General features: G+C 39.4%; 1 protein-coding gene across 1 annotated transcript in view; it reads left to right on the top strand.

Moving 5' to 3' along the window:
- Cradd (CARD and death domain containing adaptor protein) overlaps positions 1-23,355 on the top strand; it is a 174,139-nt gene extending 150,784 nt beyond the window's left edge. Inside the window, exon 3 of the mRNA XM_026397394.2 lies at positions 21,275-23,355. Coding sequence (XP_026253179.1) covers positions 21,275-21,576 — 302 coding nt within the window. The 3' untranslated portion in view covers positions 21,577-23,355. The remainder of the gene's footprint in view (positions 1-21,274) is intronic.
- Positions 23,356-24,917: the final 1,562 nt, after the last annotated feature.

The following is a 24,917-nucleotide window of genomic DNA, read 5'->3' as shown; positions in this document are numbered from 1 at the left end:
AGTCTATTCAGCATCTCCTAAAATTAATGACCCCTTTATAAAAAGATGATGGTGGCTATCTTGTGGTGGTGGCTTAATGAGTACAAGCGGTTCCATTGTCTCCCCTCTTCCTGTTTTAAAATGAAACAAAGAGGGAACCAGAGAGGCTGTTAGAAACTGTTTCTAAGCTTGGAGCAGAGCATTTGTTTTATTAGTCATCACACACTGGAGAAGGAGATGATTCTCTTGCTTCTCTCTGTTATCTACCCAGTAGCTAGGAGAGAAAATGTAGGGCTGGCTGACTGTCAGCTGAGGAATAATTGTATTAGGCTAGGAGAACCTGTTTTGCACAGCTTTCTTAATCCCTTTCTGGTAAAACAGAGGGCCATGGCACCAAGGAAGGGCAAGCAAGATGTCGTGCACCCCTCCCTGACTTTATCAGACCCTTCACTGCCAGGGAGGGTAGGCATAGCCGGGGTCCTCTCTGCCTCCTCCTTCCATCTCTCTAATTGCTTTGTTTTTCCACTGCTAAAAGCACAGTTCCTTGGAAGTGAACAAGTGAGACAAATACACCCCTAGACTCTGACGAGTATTTATAGAACTTGATGCTTTTATTTTCTCTTCTACCTGTGAAGTGCACGAGTGGAAGGCTAAACTGTCTTCAGGAAAATCTGAAAGCCAAGAACTTATTAGCATGCTTGACACCTGCCCCTGTGAGGAGCTTCTGAAGCCAGGGATATTCTTTGTAACTGAGGTCCATCTGTTGCACAGGTTTTTAATTCAGATATTCTTCCTTCTCAAGCCAAAGCAAAGAGAGCAGCCAATTTTGTGGAAAGATCTCTTTAATAAGAAACGAATAAAACTATCAATGCTAAATAAAATAGACCACTGTGAAACTTGGGTTAAATCCCACAGGGAAGAGTATGCGAGATTAACTGCATTATATAACAAGACCGCCTTTAGTAGCTGGCACGGCTCTCTTTGTTGTTCCAAGGGAAAAGCAGCCAAGGCTGGAACCAAAGCACATGATATTATTTTAAAGTGCTGCAGCCTCTGGAATTTTTCCTCTGAGAGATGTCAGGAATCAGAGTTTTACTGTGATTTATGGTTGTTTTAAATGTTTAATACTTTTTACATTTTCAAAGCTATACCCTCTGCTTCCAGCAGCCCTCGGGTGTGTTTCTTTGCTTTGAAAGATACTTTTCAAATGGGAAGTTTTAAAAGTATGTAAAAAGGAGGTTTCACAGTACTAGGTATTCGAGTGATTTCAAATGCATGAAAGGGATGAGGCTATAAAGTCAGGGCCCACAAGCCTTTCCCCAGATGCTTTCGAAGACCCAACAGGGAGGTTGCTGGGGAGGTTCCCCAGTGGCCCCTTCCCTCTGCCAGCCACACTGGGCCACACTCTTCCGGACCTCAGCGTTCACTGTCAGGTGTGGCTAGCAATCAATCTTTATGTTGAGCCATGTGAAACTACCTTTTTTTTTTTTTTAGATCAGAAATAAGAGAATGTTGTCAGTTTTGTACCACTCAGTCTAATAATTAGAGAGAAACTGTACATGGTGTTAATGACGGCACTGGGCCAGCATGCAGTGCTGTGGAAGGTCCAGGAAAGAGACCTCACACGGTGACGTGGGGTGAGGAGCAAGAAGGGTACAGCACAGCTGAGTATTTTTAAATAAACAAAACCAGCTTTACTGAGGTATAATTGGCATGCAATAAACTGCACATATTTTTAGTGTACAGTTTGAGTTTTGACACATGTAATTACCATCACCACCATCAGAATAATGAACATATCTGTCATCTCCAAACTTTTCTCATGGCCCTTTTAATTCCTTCGTCCCATCACCCCCAGCCCCAGGCAAACCTTGATCTGCTCTCTGTCATTATATGTTAGTTCATTTCTTAGAATTTCACATAAATGGAAATTTCACATAAAAGTCCCACAGTACTTTTTGTCTGGCTTCTTTTACTCACCCTAAATATTTTTAGATTCATCCATGTTGAAGTGTGTGTCAGTATTTTGGTCCTTTTTATCGCGTAGCAGCATTTCATTATACAGCTAGCTGTACCACAGTTTGTTTATCTGTTCACCTGTTGATGGACACTTGTGTCTGGGTTATTATAAATAAAACTGCTGCAAATGTTTCTGTAGAAGCCTTTATAGGGACATAGGCTTCTTTTCTCTGCAGTAAATACTTAGAAGTAGCATGGCAGGTCTGTGTCGTAGGTATATGTTCAGCTTATACTGCTAAACTTTTTCAAAGTAATTTTCCCATTTTATGATCCTACCAGCAGTGTACGAGAGTTCTGGTCCCTCCATAGCTTTGTCAATATTGTGTATCAGTCTTCTGAATTTCTATCTTTTTTTTTCAGAGTAGTAAGACCACAACATGAGATTTGTACCGTGCAATATTAACTCTAGGCAGAGTGGTGAATAGCAGATCCTGGAGCTTACTTATCTTGTTGAACTAAAGCCACATCTGTTGAACAGTAATTCCCCCTGGTTCCTGGTCACCGCTCTTCTCTCTCTTCTTCTAAATTTGACCATTTTAGATACCTCTTTTAAGTAGAATCATGCAGTATTTATCCTTCTGTGACTGGAAAACTGTCTGAGATGAATAAAGTGGTACTCCATTATGGTTTTAATTTGCATTTCTCTAATGACTCATGTCGGATGTCTTTTCATGTACTTACTTACCATCCATGTATCTTCTTAGCCAAAGTGCTGTCTAAATATTTGCCCATTTTAAAAAATTAAATTAAACTTGAGGATGGTTTGTATATATTATGTACAAGTCCTTTGTAAGATATATAGAGAAATGTACATATGTGTATCTATATATCTATCCTATATGATTTGCAAATATCTTCTCCTAGTCTGTGGTTTATCTTTTATTTTCTTACCAATGTTTTTCAAAGAACAAAAGTATTAACCGTCTAGTTTATCATTCATTCTTTTATGGATAATGCTTTTGATGTCATTACTAAGCAATCTTAGAAATGTGTTTTCTTCTAGAAGTTTTATAATGTTAGGTTTTCTCTTGAGGTCTGTGATCCATTTGAGCTCGTGTTGAGGAATGTTATGAGGAATGGGAGGAAATTCTCTCATGAGTATGAGCAAATGGATTGCCACTTGCTTTAGCATCATTTGTTGAAAAGACTATCTTTTTCCACTGAAGTGCCCTTGCACCTTTGTCAAAATAAGTTGTCCATATTGGTGTGGATTTATTTCTGACTGAAGTCTGTCCCTTTGAGCTCTTTGTCTTGTTTCTGTGGCTTTAGCACACATCTTGAACTTAGGTACTGTAATTCCTCTTGCTTTTTTGGTGTTCAAAATTATTTTGGCTATTCTGGTTCTTCACATTTCCTTATAAACTTTGGAATCATCTTGTCAGTTTCTATTTTAATATATTCTGAGAGATTTTGATTGGGACTAATTGGGCTTTTAGGAGGATGTGTCCAATTGGAGGAAACACATTTTTTTTTTTATTCTGAACGACTGACATTTTGAAACCAATACAGTATTTAAAACATTTTCCACAGCCTTGCTCTCAAGTTTATTGAAAACCCACCTGTACAAAATGGTGTCATTGGATGCCAAAGAATACAAGGAAAAATAAAATGTCCTAATTCTGGTCCTTATTCCCTATGATTTCACCCTTTTTTCATCTCTCCCAGAGAGGGAAGGAGTAAAGACAGTTGTCTCAGGCAGCCTTTGACTCCTGGGAGGCATCTGAGGGTACTTGGGAGGGGCTGTGCTGTCTCAAGTGAGAAGGGGCCTTTGCTGCACTCACCTCTGATGCAAGGCTCATCCAGCAAGCATTACGCCAGCATAGGATTCTTCCCCCATTATTTGGTTCAGGAAGTGCAAATCAAATCCCTATCAGGCCTGGGAGCTTCTGGAAAAGGGAAAGCAGCCTGGCAGCTGAGCTTTCCATGCATGGTGGGAGAGTGGATGTTGCAGGGTAACCAGCATGAGGATGACTCTAGTAAGCTGACAAGCAAAGCCACAAATCTGGAATCCTGTGAAACCTCCCAATTTTCAAATGCTGTCTATGTAGTTTTTTGACTTATGTAGGCCAAACAAAACACATCTGTGGGCCAAATTCAATTCATTGGCTACTAAAGTGCAGCCTCTGATGGATGGGCTCTTTTATTTGCTTTCGGGGTCAGCTTTTTCATCAGTTCCCTAAAGAAGTTATTTCAACAATTTCTTATTGAGCACTGATAATGTGCCAGGAAGTGCTTGGTGCCCAGGAAATCCCTCAGGGATGGTAGGACCCTTCCTCTCCTGGACTCTAAGGCTTCTGCTGTGGGACTTAAGTGTACCATAGAGAAGCATCTCAGTGCCACCTCCCACTTTCTCCCCTGAATCTGCCCTTTCATTTCAGGTCCTCCAAGAAGGGCATGGGTGATTATGCTTGGAAGCCTCCCAGCAGGCTTCTTTGAGGAGACAACATATGACTTGCTGATTGTACAGAAGAAATTAGCCAGCTGAATACGTGCACAAGAACAGTGCTAGTCAGACTTCTGGTTGCTGCCTATTAGTGGAACACAAAATCAATCAGTGGTTGCTAGCCCAGGATTAAAATAAAATAAAATAGGATAGAATGTAGTAAACCTAAGTATTTGTTGTTTTAATTAACTTTTCTTTCAGTTTCACACACACACACGTGTACACATGCTTCTAATACATTTGTATCTTTTAAAAGAAATTACTGGTTAAAATATAGAAAAGAACTGTCTGGAAATTTTTTCATTTTTGAGAATGCTAACAAGGGGAGTAAAAGAAGATTTTATCAGATAGGAGCCTATGTTATGTCTGAGAGCCTTTCATAACGTGCACCAAATTGTTCACTTCAGCTACGTATTTGCACCTATAAGTAGGGACCTAATATCTGCTAGGAAAGGATGTGCAAGCTGCTGTTACTGGTCGAGCTCCATCACCAGCTAATGGTGAGAGTAAGAAATCACTTTAATTCCCTTGACTTTATTTCCTGTACAACCTTCGTGAGTCGTCTAGAAAGCTGGTACTCAAGTCTAGATTCCTCACAGGTGCTTTAGGCAGTCCCCAAACCATTTTCTTAATTGGCTCCATTTGCCCACTGCTGTATCATTAGCATCTAAAGTGTGCATCAATTAATATTAGCTCTATTAACATATATCTTCAGAGTGTCATTGCATTTTATGGGAAATGAGGCACATTTGAATCAGTCAATAAAAATTATCACTGAAGTCTCACTTTAGGCACAAAATTTGAAATGTTACAAATCCTTGAAAGTTAAAAGTTTATCAAGAATCACAAAATTCCAAAGCCAAGAGGAATTCTCAACCGTGCCTCCTGTATTTTGTCAGGTGAGCTTTGCATTATGTGAGATCTTAGGAATGCAGTGCCTTCATGAATTGTAGTTTTTTTTTCTTTTAAAACTCTGAAAAGATATTTTCTAGGAGACATTATCTATCAGACATTGTACTAGATACTAGCTGTGAACAAGAGAGACACAGTTCCCATCATCCTACTCACTGCTCAAGGTAGTCTGAGCCACGTGCTGAGTTAATACTTGCAGGTTACATTTTTGGGCAGACCCTGCATTCAGGCTTTAATGCATCTCCATGCATATAATATGCAGTCAGTCATTGATCTGGAAATAGTCTGTGGTTATTGCGAATTCTGCAAGACTGTTGTTTTCCATGTTTCTGATTCCAAATTTATGTGTTAATGGAACTAAGATTGCTCTCAGTTTTTTCTTTTGTTTTGTTTTTCTTGGGTCATATTGCATTTACAAATTAAACATCTGAACTTTTCCTCCTGGACTGCTTTAAGCTACATTGAAAACATTCTGTACTTTTATAAATGATTTTTTAAAAACTGATAATAAGATAGCACATTTATACAAAACAAAATAAATCTTGTTAGTATCATTCCATCAATCTATTGAAAATTTTTTGATTGTTTATTATGTCAATGATCATATCAACTGTCCTTTCCAGCTTTGAGAAGGCAGCAAATTAAAAAGCCTGTTTCTTTAGCTGGGCTCCATCGTGCACACCTGTAATTCCAGCGGCTCAGGAGGCTGAGGCAGGACGATCTCAAATTCAAAGCCAGCCTCAGCAAGTGAGAAACCTTGTCACTAAATAAAATACAAAATAGTGCTGGGATGTGGCTCAGTGGTTGAGTGCCCATGAGTTCAATCCTGGGTACCAAAAAAAAACAAAAAAAGCTTGCTTCTCTCTCTCCCTCTAGATGCTGATAAGAGGACTGAATATTTCATTGTTAAGATGGGTGTTGTGTCATAGCTTTGAAGGATTTTGCTTGGCAATTTTACATGACCTTCATGGCCTTCAGACTTTTTTCCCTTTGGCCTTACTGCCAAGGCACTCAACCAGCTCAACTCCATCAAAGAAATGTGCTTTTGATGCCTGAAGTCAACAGCCTTCTGCCCTCTGAGCATTACTGATGGTCTTACCCTTCTTCTAGTTAGGTTTAGGACTAATATGGAAAACTTAAATCTGTCAGATTTGTTATGTATAATTTATAATATGCAATTGAAGCCTCTTAAACTCTCCCTTTAATTTTGACTGCACAGGAAGCAACAGCAAGGGTAATTTAACTACAGGGACAAGCTTATTTTTTTTTTTTTTAGTTTGTGTTTAGATATCAGTTTAAAAAATATATATATATTTATATTTATATACTTATATTTATATATACGTACACACATATATCTATACATCTGTGTATATATATTTATTTGATATTAAAAATGAAAATAAAGTTATAGATACTTTAAAATTATTATTATTTTTTAATTTGGAGAACAGTCAGAGGGAAATAATATGATTAGGAATTTGTTTTCACTGTTTAGAAAAGGAGAAAAACTCAAAACTTTACGTGATATAACTTTCATATAAAAGAATCCTTAAAGTCTTTTGCAGTTAGCTTGGGAAGAAGCAGTGTTGTCATTAATGAGTATTAACACCAGTTACATAATGTGTTGTGATATAGTCCCAAGGCATTTTGGAATTCGGTCTCTCAACAACCACACTCTGCTTTTGATTTCAAGGTAGTTTTAAAGTACATGTTTCTATAAACCAAGTAATTTTTGCCATCTGCCTCTGAATTTGTGATTGAGCAATATTAGAAGCAGGGTCACATTTATGACTTTCATGGGCTGAGGCCTTTTGTGGGCCCTTCTTCCCTAAAATAATATAATATTTTTTTGTTATGACTATGTTGGTATAAAGATGAATATATTAATATTATCTATTCCAATGTTTTCTTTGACCTAAAGTTCATTTTTTCTTCTGGTTGTAAAAGAAATTTTAAAATTTTTACAGTGCTCCTCCAAAAGTATTGTGAGCCCTAAGCACTGTCTTAGTGGATAAGTTAGCCCTGATTACAAGCTTTTTTTTTCTTCTTTTCAATTTTTAAAATTGCGCTTTTGTATTTTAATGTCCATATCTTTTTAATAAGGGGAAAATCCACTCCACATCCATAGAGCATCTCTATTAAACTCAATAAGCATCTGCATATTTGGTAGGAATGAGCTGAATTATCCCCAATCTGTATCAGCCACTATTCTGAATAAATGATAAAAGTTTATAAAAGCTTGGTAAAACAGAAATATAGGTCCTTTACCTAACTGATTCACACCAACTGCCTGGCCTGAAGTTCTGTAGCTTTTGTGAGCTCTCCAATGGGTAAATTAGCATTTACCCATTTTTATTTTTTGACAGTTTATAATGATCATGGAATATCATATTTCTCCACCTTTATTCCCCCTTCTTTTCTATAGCAATACAAAAACTTACTTTCAGCACTCAGTGGTCTAAAGGCTTAATGATAAAAGGTTAGTGGTGTTCTAATGGCTTAATGATAAAAGGTTAGTTAATGTTATTTCTCATTCAGATTCTCATGACTTTGTTATAAAAATGATGCACACTCATTTATCCAAGAAAAGTAGAAAAAAGTCACAAATCCTATCAATAAGAAGTAAGGCTTAGGCTAGGGATATAGCTCAGTGCTAGAGCACTTGCCTAGTGGGCATGATGGCCTGGGTTCCATCTTCAGCACCATGAAAAAGAAAAACAGAAATAAGCTTCATTAGCATTAAGTGAACATTTGTCTAAGTGTGTTTACAAATGGGAGATGGATGGGTGGGTGGATGGATGGTAGCATACACAGAAAGAGCTAGCCAGCTAGACAAAAGTGCTTTCACAAAACTGGCATGAGAAACTATAGTTATGCCTGAGTGGTTAAAGTGATAGACTACAAAAGTGAGATTTTTTGATATGTGCTAATTTTTAAATTTAAAAATCATTACATTTAATTTTAGTAGAATTTAACTAGAGAAAAAGAAACTAAATGAGAATTAAAGAATTTCTGAATTTTGAATAAACATTTTTTCCACAGTAAGAATTTTTTTATGTGTGTGTATATATATATATATATATATATATATATATATATATATATATTTAAGAAAAGAGATGATGAAGAACTTGCTGGTTTGGGTTTTGTGTTTTTCCTCTTGTAAGTTTCTGTGGTATTCACAACTGTTGTTATTCACACAGTTCTTGCCCCCTTCTGGGACAGAAGAGAATCATACTTCCTCACTCTCTTCAAATTAGGTATGACCTTATGACTTATTTAGCCACAAATGTGAGCAGAAATGACAAGTGTCACTTATGAATGGATGTGTTCAGTCTCCAGTCTCCAGTTACTCACCCTTTCTTCTCCTGCCTCAGTGAGCTGGATGCTCATCTTCCTGCAGGAGGTCATATGAGCAGTGCACATGGCCCTGCCGTGGAGGGTACTGGAGTGAGAAACGAATTTGTCAACTCACTGATGTCCACGACTTGATCTTAGACATAGATAGCTTAAAGGACTGTTCTACCATTTCCTTGTTAGACCATACTTGTGTCCTCCCTGCCATGATAATGGGATCATAGGCACACTCACTCTTTCCTTTCTCCCCTTCTAGATGTCTGTGTGTTACACTGTTATTTTCACATAGTCAAGGTCAAGGTATATAATATTTGTGTTCTATTCCATAATCCAATCTTGATTTTTCATTTGTTTTTATTTTCATATTGTCAAGGTATAGAATGTTATATTCTGCTCAATTTACAGTTAATTTTATAATTAAGTGAGTTCAGTGCTCAGTACTGATCTTTTTCTGTTACTGATTCTGAGAGGCAGATCAAGGGTTTAGTGGAGGTCGCCAGGACATAGAACTTTCCACTGCAGAGGAGAGATTTTTGTCATTTGCATTGTTTAGAAATGCTGACACATGGCTGTATGAAAAGCAACTGACCTTTAGTGGGGTTGATGCTGATTTTAAATTCTCTCTCTATAATTCTTCCCTCATGGCCTGCATTTGAAGCAAGCCTTTTCACCTCCCCGCATTGCTAGGCCGCTGCTGGTACCTGTGTTTTACTTACTGCACTGACTAGATTGTCAAAACTTTTAATGGAGGGTTCATGAATGGTGAATTTCTGAAGTTTTTTCATGTGCAAGAATATCTAAGGATTACCTTTATATATGAATATGATCTTGGCTAGAAATGATAGTCAAATACTATGCTTTATTCCCTTAGAATTTTGGAGGAATTGCTTCGCTTCGGCACTTAAAGCATGGTTGAAATTTAACCAGGTTATGTCTCATAGTTGATTGTTCTTTATCTATTTTTCCTAAAAACAGAGTGTGCTCTTTTGACTTATTCTATCACTTATTCGTCTTAAGGATATTTTTTTATATTAGATCTTTGAATATTTGGGTCTGAGTTTTCTGCTTCAGGGATGCCCATTAACCTTTAAAGGGATGACATTTTTCCCTTCACGATATGTATCAATGTTACCTATAATTTCTGCCTTTTATCTCTGATTCCTTCAAACCTTTCTGAAGTACAGTTTGGGGCCATATTAATTTTATATTAGCTTCGTAATGATGCGGTTTTGGTCATTGATTTGTGATTTTAGTCTGGTCAGATTCTTTCTAGATTTCATTTTGTTATGTGATTGTCTTATAGCTCTAGTTTCACTGTATTCTTGTTCCTGTTCTCTTATTAAGTTGTTTCTGTAACACAAAATACTTTCTCTTATTTCTTGGGGATTGTGGATTTTGGGTTTTGGCCATTTTCTTCCACATAACATGCCCTTCTTCAGCTGTTTGTTAAAACAGCATGTTACTCAACAGGCACGCCCTTTCTTTCCATCTTGCTACTGTGTCCAGCCTTCAGTGCCCTGATCCCCTGCTATTACTTCTTTTTGACCCCCTTCCAGCCCTAGTGTTTCCGCTGGAGAACTGGGCATTTCTGTCCATTGCCTTCTACTTATCTGCACATAAGGCAGAGCACTGAGGGGGAGATGAGGAGCTGAGCTCAGCAGTTGTTTATGAGGGAGCTGCTCTGAACTGCCTGTGCCCTGCACTCTCTCCTGAGACTCAGGAGGCGTTTATTCATTCTGCCAGAGAGGTCAGTCCTTGCTGTGCACAGATCTGGTCTCCCCAGCCCTCCGCATTGCAGTTACATCTTCATCCTTACAATCAAGGAAGATGATTAAGAAGCCCCACTTCATTTGTCCCACTTTAGATTTTGAGGATTTTAGAGTAAATCTCTTAGAATTGAGTTTTGCTGAATAATTGATCCAACTTCAGGAGGGTAGGAATTGGAAGGTGATTCTGCCATCGTTTCTGATGGGCTTCTTTATTATTGCCTTTGTTCATTTCCTTAGGTACTGGGGGATGGAGATGTGGGATCAGGCCTCTCTCTACCCTATTTACCCTGAAATCATCTTAAGTTCTTTCTCTTTTCAAATAAACATGGATGTGGGAGGGGGAAGTTCATTGTGGTATAGAAAGGGGTATCTCTAACCTTGACAATATTTTACTATTTGGAATTATCCTTCTTTTTAATTTTTTATTCACTCCTAGATTATGCAGTTTCTCTGATTTTTAAGTGCTAAGTGAACTAAAAGTAGGAGCACTTGGTAACACTGTAGCTATAGAAAGCAGAGTTAAGTGAATATGTTAGAATTGTAGTAATTTATTCCTTTTAATTTATTTCTCTATCCAACAAATCTCCAGTGAGTGACTGCTATGTGCAAGGCACTGTTCTGGCTGCCTGGAATACATCACTGAGCAAAAATCGACAGAGCTCCCCTACCAAGGAGGAGTTTACATTCCATTAGGGATGAAAACAGGGAGAGTGGGGGCATGGTGGACAGCAACATAGTAGAGCACATCTGTAAAATATACCGTAGGCTACAAGTTGATGTGTGGACAAGGAGAATCAGAGTGGAATGGTATTGCAACACTGAGAAAGAGGGTTGCAACTGTTGAGAAAAGCAATAGGAGAGTGTTTTGGGGAAAGGGCTCTGTGGCCCAAGGCTGGCTGGTGCAGGAGGAACCACATACTGATGGAGCTGTGACAGGTCTGCGCAAGAGTGTGAGAAATGACTGGCCCAGCAAGTTGTAACATGAACTACTAAAGTTTATTATACAGTTTGGAAAAAATTTACTGTACCAGAGACTCATTTCACTGTCCCCCCATACTCCCACACTCCCCCCACAGAAGGAAACCCTATGTGTGATCCTCACACTTCACAAAGTAGAATCAAATAAGCAAAAATCATTACTAAAAGCCCCAAAGCTTAGTTCCATCCTAGAAAACATATAGAGAAAATTGATGCAATAACAAATGATTAATTGCTGATGTAATGGGAAGTCAAAAGATAGTAAGATGATGCATCTAAATGAAGCCTTGGACTTCATCTGGTTTTCGTTTGCAAATGAGAAAACAGTCTAAGAGGCTAAATGACTTATTCCAAGCTATATGGCTAGCTAGTGGCAGATTCAAATTTAGATAGTGCCCAGGCCTGCTTGTCCTTAGCCAAAGGGTGTCCATTCTGCCTCCTGCCTGTTAATTCGGTGAGAACTCCATTATTGCTAGCAATTTTGTTGTTGACCTTCCCAGACTTGACAGTCAAATGAAGTTTTCCATTACAATAAGTAGAATTTATTTGTATTTTGCAACATGGCCTTGTTCTTTGGAGGAGAGTGTCACTTCATCATCCTGTAAATTGGTTTTAGAGAGACCAGTTGATTTCTCCACCTCCCTGGAAAACGCAGATTGTTCCCTGTGATTATCTGTCACAACAAGGACTTCTAATTAGTTCTCTTTTGAAGGTGTCTTTCTTTTCTTTCCAGGGAACCAGTCCCTCAGCCAAGTTGTTTCTGTACAGCCAGTGCCCTTGGGGACCAAGGTTAACACAGGAGTCCTGGGAGGTGGCAGTCACATTAGCTTGCCCAGCCTGAAACACCCTCCACCCCACCCCACAAACCAGATCAGCTCCCATGCTGTCAGCCCTAGGGAGGGTCACCAGACAGCTGAGTTATGGTGTCTTCCCTTTGTCCCTTCCTTCATCTCTCATTTCCTTCTTCACCTGCCCTTTTCCCCCTTTCATGCCCTTCAATTTATGGCATACTGCATTTCATTAACTGATCTATGAAAATATTGTCTCTCTCATTCATTTATGACTTTCATTTTTATTGCCATTCCCTGCCTCCAGCCATAGGTAACTTATTATCTATTTTTATAAGTGGTGTTTTGAGCATTATTTTTAATTTTATTTGTTATAGATCTCATTCTTTTCCTTACATTTTTGGATCTGTACCACATTAAAAAAAGTTTTTTTTAGTTGTTGATAGACCTTTATTTTATTTATATGAGGTGCTGAGACTCGATCCCACTTGCCTCACATATGCCAGGCAAGTGCACTACCGCTGAGCTGCAGCCCCAGCCACCCCTGTACCACATTTAGTCCATCCTTTTCTAACTCTGCCAGTATTCCTAGGACACTTTCAGATTTCTTTATCTCTTCCACCAATGATGGCCTCTTAGATTGCTTCAATCTCTTTTCTTCCAACAATGTTACCTCATATAAAAAGCTCCATACACAAGCCTCATGAATCTGCATGAGCAGAGAAATATAAAGACTGTGAAATAAACTGTATATAAAGTATACATTACATTCCAAAACAGGATTGCTGAGTTAAAGGGTATATGTATACTTGCTAGCATAAATAATGAAGTGTTGTACACGACAGCGTTATATATGCATGTTATGGGTCTTTTTCAGAAATGTTCATGGATGTTTATAACTAGGAACAATATAATACATTCAGTTTACCCACACTGCCAGCTTGCTATCTAAAATGACTGCCTCATCTCCATTACCACCAACAGTGAATAAATCTCCCTGTATCACATCCCAGCCCAAACTTGGAAGCTTTCCGTTTCTGTGCACCAAAAGTGATTTATCATTGTTTCCATTTTAGTTTATTAAATTTTTGCATTTCAGCATCTCTTCATTTGTTGCTTTGATAATTCCTCTAATTTGAATCAACTGTTCATACCTGTGTCTTTTCCTGTGTGGTTTATCTTTCCAGTTGGTTTTCAACAGTACCTTATACATTCCAAATAGTAGTCTGTTGTTGGTGTTAGATGATATCAAGTGTCTTTCCCCATTTTTCTCTGTCAACTTAGATCATGGTTTCTTTTGTTGAGCAGAAATCTTTAATTTTGATGTGGAAAAAAAATTCATCTTTGGGGGGATTCATTTAAAAAAAATCACTTCCCACCACAGTTTATAATGATACTCTCACATTATTTTCCACTTTGCATAGTTTCATCTTTCATGTTTAGGCCTTTGTCCTTGTGGAATCTAGCCACTAGTTGTTTAAAGAATGATGTCAAAGCCACGTTTTCTTTTTCTCTTTATAATAATAGCTTTTACCAGTTTGAGGAAACTCCTTTTTCCATTCTGGAATTTTAATTGTCATTATATAAGAATGATCATCTTTATGTTATATGATAATGTCATCCTACCTAGCACATGAATGACCCTCCTTTTATTCAGTTCTTGATTTAAAATTTTGAAATTTTAATAAAAAATTTCCCATTGAGACCTTATACAGCCTTTACTAGTTTAATTACGAGATCCTTTATACTTCTTATGCTTATTTTATTTTGTATTTTGTATCTTATTATTGCTAGAATGTTGAAATTTGGTTTTGTCAGGTTTTGTTTTAAGTTGATCTTGTAGTTGACAATTTTGTGTAATCTTATTCGAATGGATTGTTAATTCTGGTCTTTTTCTGGTCATATTATCTGAAAAAAGTGATAATTTGACCTCTTCCTTTCAAATGCTTATATCTGATTTCTTTTTCTTTCTCTCTACCATTTGACAAGCCCTCAGTACCGTATTAGTGGTAGAGGGCGTCTTTGTCTTGTTCTCATTCTAAAAGGAAATACATTTAGAGGTTCTCCGTTAACTCAAGTGCTCACGGAACCTTATCACAATTTTCACCAAGTTAAGAAAGCTCCTCATAATCTGGAAATTTGTTAAGAAATACTTTTTAAATCATAGGCATTAATTGTCAAATGCTTTTTTGCACCTATTAAGATAATGACTTTCTTTTTTAGTCTATTGGTATGTTGACTTAAATGGTAGAGTTTATGATACTGAAAATTATTTTAAGCCTGGGATAAGTTCTATTTTTTGTGATATATTATTTTAAATATATATTTAAATAATAACATTATAAAATATTGTTTTTACTTCTGAAATTATAACTGAATCAAGACTATAATTTTTCGTGTATTCCTTCTGTCCTGTTTGGAATAAACATCGTGGTAACCTCATAAAATGAGTTAAGTAACTTTTTTCTTTTTCTATTTTTTTAAACTTTTTGCATAAGATATGATTTTGTTGTTAAAGAGAAAATGTTTGTTCTGGTTCATGGTTTCAGAGGTTCAGTCCATGGTCAGCTAACTCCATTGCTCTTGGCCCAAGGTGCAGAAGATAGATAATTAAATGAACCTTCGATAGAGCTCACCTGTAAAACCCTCTGGGCCTAGGGCTCTTTGGCAGGGGAGGGTTTGTTTGCCATTCCAATACATTTAATACTTTGATCTATTCAAGTTTTTAATTTTTTTCTTGCACCAGTTTCTAGCACTTGTGAGTGTTTAGAGATCATTTCGCAGCAATTTATATTCCTCCTATCCTGTCAGAAGACTTAATTCCCTATCCTTTTGGTTTTGGGTGTAGCCATGTGTTTTGCTTTGATGGATGGAACATTAGTGGACTTGACATGAGCTGAGGTCTTAAATGTCCTTGAGGAAGGGGTTAGCTTTTGACTCTTAAAACATTGCTGCATTAGAAGGGGACTCTCTTAGCTTAACTCTTTTTATAATCCATCATACCTGAAGCATGTTACTTCCATCAGTAACAGTGGCTCACAGCCAACTAAGTTGGGGCAATTGGTACATGACCAGACTTTCCTGAGAAATGTGTGTAGTTTATTAAAGTGCTAGACCATGTCCAATTGAGTTACTGTGATAAAGAATTCATATCCACTAAAACATCTCTAGTCATATTGCAAAATATCTAAAGTTTAAAAAGAAGTATTATAGTTTAAAACCTTCCTATTATTCTAGACCTCTTGCTGTAGATTCAGCTGACTCTCTTAACAGATGTTTATATGCCTGCCATGCATTGCTCAGTCCTTGGTCTTTAGCCTCTGAATGGTGCTTTTGAACCCTGTGCAGTTCCTCTTCTCAGGCCCTCTTTAAGGTAGCCACATATCATAGAATGCAGAGTAGAAAGGGGAGGTTGACCATTTAGATGCTGGTTCACACAGAGCACTATGTCCTGCCAGGAGTAGATAGGGAGTCCTTCTGCACTACAGGAAGAGATGACTTTATTTATGGAATGAAAAATCAGAAATACAAAGCTACTGGAAATGGTGAGTTGGAAACTTGACTTGAAAGACCTTTTAACCTCAATATTATGACCAGTTACTGGAAAAGTATACATCAATTTCCCTTTTGTATTCAGCAGGAGCTAAAGGTTTGGAGAGGGGGCTGCAGAGGTAGAAGACATGATCTCTGCCCATAAGGAGCTTGGGTGGCAGCAATGCTAAATATAAAACATGGAAAAGTTATGTTTGAAACTTTTAGACCTGACTGTAAATGCAATAGGAATTAGAAAGGAGATTTTTAGTTTTGAGGCCAGAATAGCTGTTGATAATATGAATGAGGGTAGAGGAGATAGTTGGAGAAAGAGGGGCAAACTATGCCGTTTTCATTCATGTAATGATCCTAGAGATGGGGATGGAGGGGTGAAAGAGTAAGTGGAGGGGATGGGAGGGCGAGTGGCCACCCCATTCCGTAAGTGGATCCTTGGCTTGTGGTAGGTGGGTTTTCAGCATATGTTGTTCTTTTTAAACCAGGTAAGTTTTAGCTTCACTGAAAATGAGATTAAAAGATGGCATGAAAGATTTAGGATCTGTATAAGGGAGAACATTTTGTCCATATTTAGAAGTTTTAGGCACTAGAGTGTACTTTCTTATTTCACAGTGTCTCGTGATTCTTAATCAACGATAGTCCTGTCCCACCCCAGGTGATGTGACTTGTGTTCTCATGGTGAGGTGGGAGGTGTCACTGTAAGGCAGGGGTGCTGAAGGCCTGTGAGGTGTAGGGGACACCCTGCACAGCATGAAGTCTGTCTAGAATCCATTGGTGCACCATGGACACACACTGGCTTCCCTGTCCACCGTCATTTGGGTTCCATTCATATAGTTTTTGCACATCTGTGTACCACCTGTACCGTTAATTTAATGTTTTTCTTTAAATTTACTTTTTCCTTTTAATTGACTTTTTGCCATTCTATACCTGGTCTTTTATTTACATATTTTAACCCTTGTGATCTTGGGTTTAAAATGCTATTTGTAGTTTTCTCACTGTATTAAAATAGATATGACTCTTGTAATGCAGAACATTTCATCTACCTAATATGAGCATACACATCACTAATGGTATGTATTAGCTTTGAAAAACAGTGACCCGGTGGTCACACTGGATTCATTTGTAGCTTGACCTCATTTTACATAGTGTATCCTTAGAAGTTGACACTCAAGCCTTAGGACTTATTTTTAAGTAACCTTGTATTCAGCAGAATACACAAGTTAAAAGGGCCTCATGAGGATACTTTTCCAGATAGAGGTCAGATGGCACAGACAGCTGCTCTTGCCTCTTGGTGTATGTAAAGCTGTCTGGTTGGAAGGGCTCGATTTGCCTGGCAGGCGAGCGTGTATGTGCCAGTCATCTTGGCCCAGTGTGTCTGTAGACTTCTATCTACTCCCAGTTACCTTCTCCCTCTGTGGACGTGGCACTATTCTCAGAGGGTATGTGACCCTGAAAGTGTGGAAGAATCAGAGCAAAGTCTGTCCTTACCACCAGACAATTGGCTTACAGCATCTGTTGCATTGAGAGTTGGCCGCGAGTGAGGAAGATGACTGACAGGGCCACAGTGCAGCAGGAACACAGGCGCTCCCTCCCCCACTGCCAGCGAACTGAACTGAAAAGCAATCACAAACAAAAAGGGACCTTGCCCCCAATTCACCAGCAGCCAGTAAACTAACAAACAAAAAGGCAATTACGCTTTGTGCCAAGCCCCATGACAAGTGGCCGGCAGGGAAGAAAACACCCCTCCTCAGCCACTCAGAAGCAGTTCTGGGGAAAGAAGGTGAGGAATTCTATTTAATTTAATTCTATTTCATTTTTATTTGAAATTGTGGTAAAATATGCATAACATAGAATTTAATTTGTGGCCATTTTAAAACATACAATTCAGAAGTGTTAAGTACATTCACATTGTTCATAGCACATTTCCAAAGTTGTTAACCATCTTGCAAAACTGAAACTCCATATCTGTTAAACACTGACCCCTCACTCCTCCATCAGCCCAGGCAGCCACCATTTTCCGCTACTCTAGATACCTCAGATGAGCAGCATCGCACTGTATTTGTCCTTTTGCAACTGACTCATTTCATTTAGCATAATGGCCTCGAGGCTGACCAATGTCAGAGCACATGTTAGAATTCCTTCCTTTTTAAGTTTGAGTAATAATTCTGCTATATGTATTTACCACCTTTTGTTTATCCATTCATCACTGAATGAAGCAACTTGGGTTGCTTCCATCTCCTGGCTATTATGTCAGTGATAAGCATGGTGTACACTATCTCTTCAAGCCCCTTTTTAAATTATTTTGGGTATATATCCATAGTGGAATTGCTGGTTCATATGCTAGTTCTATTTTTTATTTTTTGAGGAACTACCATAGTTTTTTCCATTTTCCACAGCAAGTATACCATTGACGCTCCTACCAACAGTGCACAAGGTTCCGATTCCCCCACCTCCTCATCAGCACTTGTTAGGTCTGTCTTTTTGGCAATAGCCTTCCTAATGGATACAAAATGGAATGGAATTTTTAAAAGAGCCAAGAATTCCAGATTAGAACCAGAAAAAATAATAATAACAAAATACAAAAAACAGAGGTAGATGAAAATCAAGTGAATCAGGGGGGAGATTAAAGCAATAAGAGAGAAAAGAGTCATGGACCATAGACAAAGCCATCCAACAGGCAGAGCAGAAAAAGAATGCAAAGATATAACACAGGGAGGTTTTCTGAAAGGAAGAAAGAACTGAATCTTTGGTCAGATGGTCTTGCCATACACCAGGAAAAGCAGATCTAGACGAGCAAAGATATACCCTGATATAAGGCTTCAGTGTTTTGTATCCCACAAAGAGAAAGCAAGTTACACAAAATGTTAGACAAGTGGTACCAGAACTCTCCATACTGGCATTTCCTACCATAAAGTAGGAACAAGGTCTACAAACTTGTAAGGGGAATAAAATTATTTAAATAATATAAAATTATATTTATAATTTAAAAATAAAATATTAAAAGTAACTTTAAAGTTGCTTTTCTAAATATGAGTTATTATTCCAATGAAGGCAATAAGTAGACAATCTTAAACTAACAAAATCTCAGGGAATATTGCAATCATAGACATTTCTTGAAGAAAACTATCTGTGAGGAAAGTGACCAGTTGACACAAATCAGAAAAACAGACCCAGGAGCAGGAAAGCCATGATTGAAAAGCAGTAACAACAACAGAAACAGTGGTGAGCTTTCAAACCATTGTGGTCCTAAACAACTTGGGAGCAAGGAGCTGTAGCTTATTGTCACAGAGACATAAAAATGATAGTACCTTACAAAAAATGATACAAGCAACAAAAGTCAAGAGGTGTGAGGAAGAATGAGAGAGGAAATATAAAGTGTTAATTATAAAGTGTGGATAAGAAAACATTTGGTTAAACTCTTAAAATTTTCATAATTTATCTCCATTAAATTGTGCATGTGTATTTTTAAGTAGTTCATTGCTAGTCAGAAAATATTCAGTTTTATGTCTGCTTTTTGTCTTCTGTTAAATTTAAACAAAAATCAAATAGCTCTTATTAGGGAAAAACTCTTAGATATCAATGATCTCATTTAGAATGATAATATATCTGTCCTTCTAACAACATATGTGCGTAAAGAGATATTCAGAATGATGTTCAGCACCTGTAAATACAACGATGAGATATTGGTTGATTTGCTTTCCTCATTGTAATTTTGCTTTCCTTGAATTTTTAAATGCACTCATTTTTATAAAACCTCCCACATTTTTACAAAAGCCAAAAAATTATACTGTTCATATGAAACATTGCTTAATATTATCATCATGATTGTAATTGCCTCTTAGTCAGTTTCTCATTGCATTGTTGATAGTAACTGAGATAAAGGAGTCAGCCTAGTGCATACCAACAGATGAATGAGTGAAGAAAATGTGATGTGTATATACATAACTGAGTATTATTCAGCCATAAATAAGAATGACAATCTGTCATTTGCAGCACAATGGATAGGACTGGAGGGTGTTAAGTGAAAGAAGCCAGAGAAGAAAAGAAAGCACTGCATGTTCTCTCCCATATGTGGAAGATAACAGTCAACCCCAAAGTAGGACTGTGATCACTAGAGAATGGGAAGAGGGTGGGAAGGGAGAAGGGAAAAGGGTGGTTGGGTTTGATCAGTGCACTCTGTATACAGGTCTGGAAATATCAACTGAACCCATCAATATGTATAATTAGTGTGTGTTAATAATTTTTTTTTTAATTAAATCATGGTGTTGACAAACACCAGAAAAAGTCCTCGGCAATATTTTTGCAACTAGTCCCTGAGGTATTGGCAACTAGCAGCCTAGAGGCCAAAGACAGGGCGGTGGGAACAGCAGCTCTTCTTACCGGATGCCTTTTGCCTTCTTATTGAGTCATAAATCAAAACAGTAGTCTGGGGAGCGTGAGGTGGATTGACCCGAATCCCCATGATGCCGGTGGGTAGCACGTGCAGCACCCTGTGCCCATGCAAGTGTCTGAACCTGGCTTGAGCTGGGGCCATCAGCATCGCATTTGTTCCCTCTGACACTGTACCTGGTGCCTCGGCTCCCCCCCCCCCCTGTGCGCTCCACATACTTTCCTCTGATGGGAGGCATGGCTCTCCCCTTTCGCCCACCTCCCCTTCCTCTTGTTCAGGGCTTTGCCTTAACCTCCTTCCTTTGGAGAGCCTCTGGCCACACTAGGACAGGATCCCCTTTGGAGTAACAGAGGGCACTGCTTGTTGGTGTCAGACACTTATAACTCACTGTCTCATGTGTTAGCAGACAGGAAGCTAATTTAGGAAGTGCAAGGTCAAGTCTTCTCCTTGCCCCTGAGCCCAGAAGAGAAACAGAAGGGTAGCCAGGACGGGTAACTACACTCTAGTGGCCTCTGCTGCTACCACAGGCCCCTCTATCCTCTCTTCCCTTGCAGACTCGACAGTTTATTTTGTCTCAGCAGGCCTCTTGGCTCCTGCTTCGCCAGCTGCACCTGTTCATGTTTGAGCCATCAGGAGAGAGGGCTGCTGGCTTTAGGCCTTACCCCCACCCGCACCCATGTGAGCCCTTCCTGCAGGGAGGCGCATTCACAGCCCAGGACCACGCCCCACTGCTGGCCCACAGGCCAGTGCCAGGGAACTGGGGCCTGGACAGACATTTCTAAGTTCCCCCCAGAATTCCTGGCTTGGCCTCTGACAAAAGAGATGGAAGTGAAAACAGCTTGCTACTAGCAGCATGTACAAGGTCATCCTCCGTGTAGGTTTTATATAGAAAAGAAAGGAAATAGACCAGATTATTGTTTTCACACTTGCCATGGTGAACACTCTCAAGGTGCTAGGCGGTATTTCTTAAGCCCTGACACACCAAGGCTAGGAGCCCCACCACGAGCAGTTGTCTTGGCTGCCCACCTTTCTGTCCCTGCCTCCTGAAGTGTCTGTCGTGTGTTTCACCTGCGTTTCTTTTTCTCCTCAGGTGATCGGACGCCTGGGCTCCCCTCACACATCCTCAACAGCTCCCCATCAGACAGGCAGATCAACCAGCTGGCCCAGAGGCTGGGCCCCGAGTGGGAGCCTGTGGTGCTGTCGCTGGGACTGTCCCAGACGGATATCTACCGCTGTAAGGCCAACCACCCCCACAATGTGCAGTCACAGGTGGTGGAGGCCTTCGTCCGCTGGCGGCAGCGCTTCGGGAAGCAGGCCACCTTCCTGAGCTTGCACAAGGGCCTGGAGGCCGTGGAGGTGGACCCCTCGGTGCTCCAGCACATGCTGGAGTGACGCCACCCTGTCAGCCCTGGGGAGGGGCCCCAAGTCACTCGTGCTGAATCCTGACTCACTCAGAGCAGGTGGATTTTTGTTTTCTCTTTTCACTGATCCTTAGATGGAGAGAGAAAACAGTTTCTACTTGACTTTACTTAAAATGCCAAATTACTCAGCTGATCTCCTACATTGGTTCAACAATTGATTGTTTTTAATTGCTTGAAGATGGTGTCTTAATTGTAGTTTTTAACTGTACGGTTGTGTTTTAATAGACCAGTAAATCATAGTGGTTCAAAAAAAACACACAAAAACGCCATGTTATCACATCACATGCAGGTGTCCCACATATAAAACTCCACCCTCATGTTGCCTGGAAACTGAACTGTGGACTTTGCTATTCATAATGATGATAGTAATAAACAGTGAATTACTATACATATACTGTGCTCCTTTAATGAGAAAGTCTGGTGTTTTTCCTCATTCTTATATTGCAGAGATTAAGGGTATATAATTACAGTATCATTTCTTTGGAACAGAATTGATAGTAACAATGAAATGCCTACTTTCCCCAGTCAACATAAACAGCTCAGGCAGGATGTCTGTCTTAAACATGAGACACCAAAGCTCCCTGCAAAGATCAGTTCAAGTGCCAGCATGCACACCCGAGCCCTTCATCTTTAAAAGATTGCTTAAGAAAATCTTGTGCTGTTTATTTAAAACATTAAATTAGGGCAAAAGGGAGGCTGTGGTCTTTCCATTAAGGCTGTCATGACTGAAGTGTGTTCCTGAGGAGAGAGATGGAGTCGTCTCATCTCACTTATCGCAACCTGTTGTTTATGAAATGCTTTCCTCTTTTCAAGGCTTTTTCTGATATGTGATCTCATCTGGTCCTCTCAACAATTCTATGAGCAGATATACAATAGTGGTTGGCCTCCTCCTACAGAGAGATTGACTGCTGGCGTGAGTGAGCTAGAATGCTCCACGTGGCTTCTCTTCCTTTCCCTCTTGCTTGCTCAAAAGGGACAGGAAGAGTCGTGCTCCCACCTACTAGCTGCATTGCCTTCAGCAAGTTACCTGCCCTCCCTAAGCCTCGGTTTCCTCATTTGTAGAATGGGGAGATGACTGTACTCACCTCCAAGATCTTCCTGATGATTAAAGTAACAAAGTCTGGGCTCATCCAGAGCCTAGAGTAGTCAGCTGTTGGAAAATGGTATCTGTTCATTTGCTGCCATGGTTGAACATGTAGTTCACAAAGTGAAGAGTGCCTGAAGACGAGACTCAGAGGGGGAACTATGCCCATGCATTTAATTACCAACCTTTAAAATAAGTGATTTTATTAACTCTACAATGGATCCAAATGAGAAAAGCACAAGCGAAAATTCCCTATCCACGATCTGTCTTCATTAATAATTGGGCCATCTATTTAATGCTTTTTTTCCAACAGGAAAAAAAATATATACTTTTTATCTCCTTACATTATGAAGACAAGTCTATAGAGTGGTAGAGTTGAACAAGAAGCAGGTACTCAAAAAGGTGACCATGGTGTGTTGACATCCTGTCAGTCATCTGGTACCCATATCCCCTTTACTAGAAAGATCACTTATTCCACAGCTCATTCATTCAGTGAATGCAGTCCCAGAGGATCATCTACTAGCCTTATCAGCTCTAATTTCCCATCTTATCACTCAGCCAATAATTCATTATCTTGTAAGCCTCTCATACTTTTGTCCACATCCCTATACCCAGTGATAGACTGTGCTTCTATGGCATCTTCAATAAATTGCTTGTCATTTTGAATCTTGAACTCATTATTTGGCTCTCTTCCCCCTAGATTTCATAATAGAGACTTGCTTTAGCTTTTGTTCTCATCACTCAGTCACATTTATGGATGAGTGAATATAGGTGGGCTCTGCTGTGTCTGGCTATCTGGCATCTTAGAAGTGGGTCTGATGATTAGCTGTATCTTGCACCCACCATTTGTAAGGAATCTGTCATGCACAAAGACACTTCTGTGCTCTGCCAGTAGTGAGAGACAATTAGTGAAGAATAAGGCTGTGAAGCGCTGACAGGGTCAAGGGGGCCATTAGAGCTCTGGCTTGTTGCCTTTAACAAGCAGGGTGTCTCCCCCTCCAAATGGCAGCCTCAACTCCCTGGGCCTACTCATGTTCCTGCTGAAGTTCTGCAAAGTGGGAGAACAGAGCAGCTGAATCCCTGCCTCATTTTTACCCCTGGCTGTGAAGATGAGTGATGCTACATAGCGTCTGCCGGCCTCCCAAGAGAATTAAGGAGGTGAGCTGCCTGCAAGAATTCCATGTGTTTTTGCGTGGAAGAATATTCTACAATTCCAGAGTCTGTCTACCCCCAAGAAAATTATCGATAAGTGAAGTGGGGCAGCAGGGCATTTGCAGAGATTAAAGAAACAACAAAATGTCAACAGTCTTCCTCCACTTTAGATTGGGGTGTTGCGGGGGGGGGTAAGTATGTGTAAGTGTGTGCATGCAAACATGAGTGCCTTCTAATGCTTTCAAATCTGTAATTTTTATTGAATTATCAACACAAGTAAAGTCCACATTCATTGCATCTTTTTGTAAAAAAGGAACAATGAATTATGGGGGGTGGGGAATAAGAACTATCCATATCCCCATCTTCCAAAGGTAAACTGTTAGATTCAGCTTTGCTCTGTCGTCCAGCAAGTTTCTCTGCCTGCACATTCTTTTTACAACAAGAATGGGGGGGGGGGTATTGTACATGCTGCTGTATCATACATGTTTCCTTCAGTACCACACCAGTGGTTTCCCACATCCTTTGTGTTCGGAACACATGTTCAAAATAGTTTTAGCAACACCTTTGAAGAGATTAGAAGCCACTTAGCTATTAACTAACTTCACCAATGGCGATCACCATCAAAACATCCACCACTTCACTTTTTGCTTGGTCCCCCTTTAGCACCATGTCCCTGTCCGAGTGTAGCTCTTTACTGCCCATATTGTGTACTCTGATGTCCTCAAGTAAGAAAGCTGTCTCAAATTTTCAAAAAAGAGCTGGGGATGTAGCTCAGTTTGTCCCCACTATGGCAGCCTTAACAACAAAATTGATGGCACACTTCTAAAGGGTTGGTAGGCCTGTGTGTTGCTACAATCCTACACCATAACAGCAGCACGCCTCTCCTATACATAAATATGCCACTCCTTATTATCCCCTTCCCTATTGGGCGGATCTTTAGTTTTTCTTTGCTTTTTCATTATTATATATACAATGATGTAGGCAGGCTTAGTGATGCACACCTGTAATTACAGCTACCAGGGAGGCTGAGACAGGAGGATCCAAGTTTGAGGCAAGTCTGTGTAACGTAGTGACCC

Source organism: Urocitellus parryii, chromosome 5 (assembly GCF_045843805.1).
Source record: "Urocitellus parryii isolate mUroPar1 chromosome 5, mUroPar1.hap1, whole genome shotgun sequence".
Classification (NCBI taxonomy): Eukaryota; Metazoa; Chordata; class Mammalia; order Rodentia; family Sciuridae; genus Urocitellus; species Urocitellus parryii.
The sequence above is the reverse complement of the archived record's forward strand: the minus strand, read 5'-3'. Positions and strand labels throughout refer to the sequence as shown.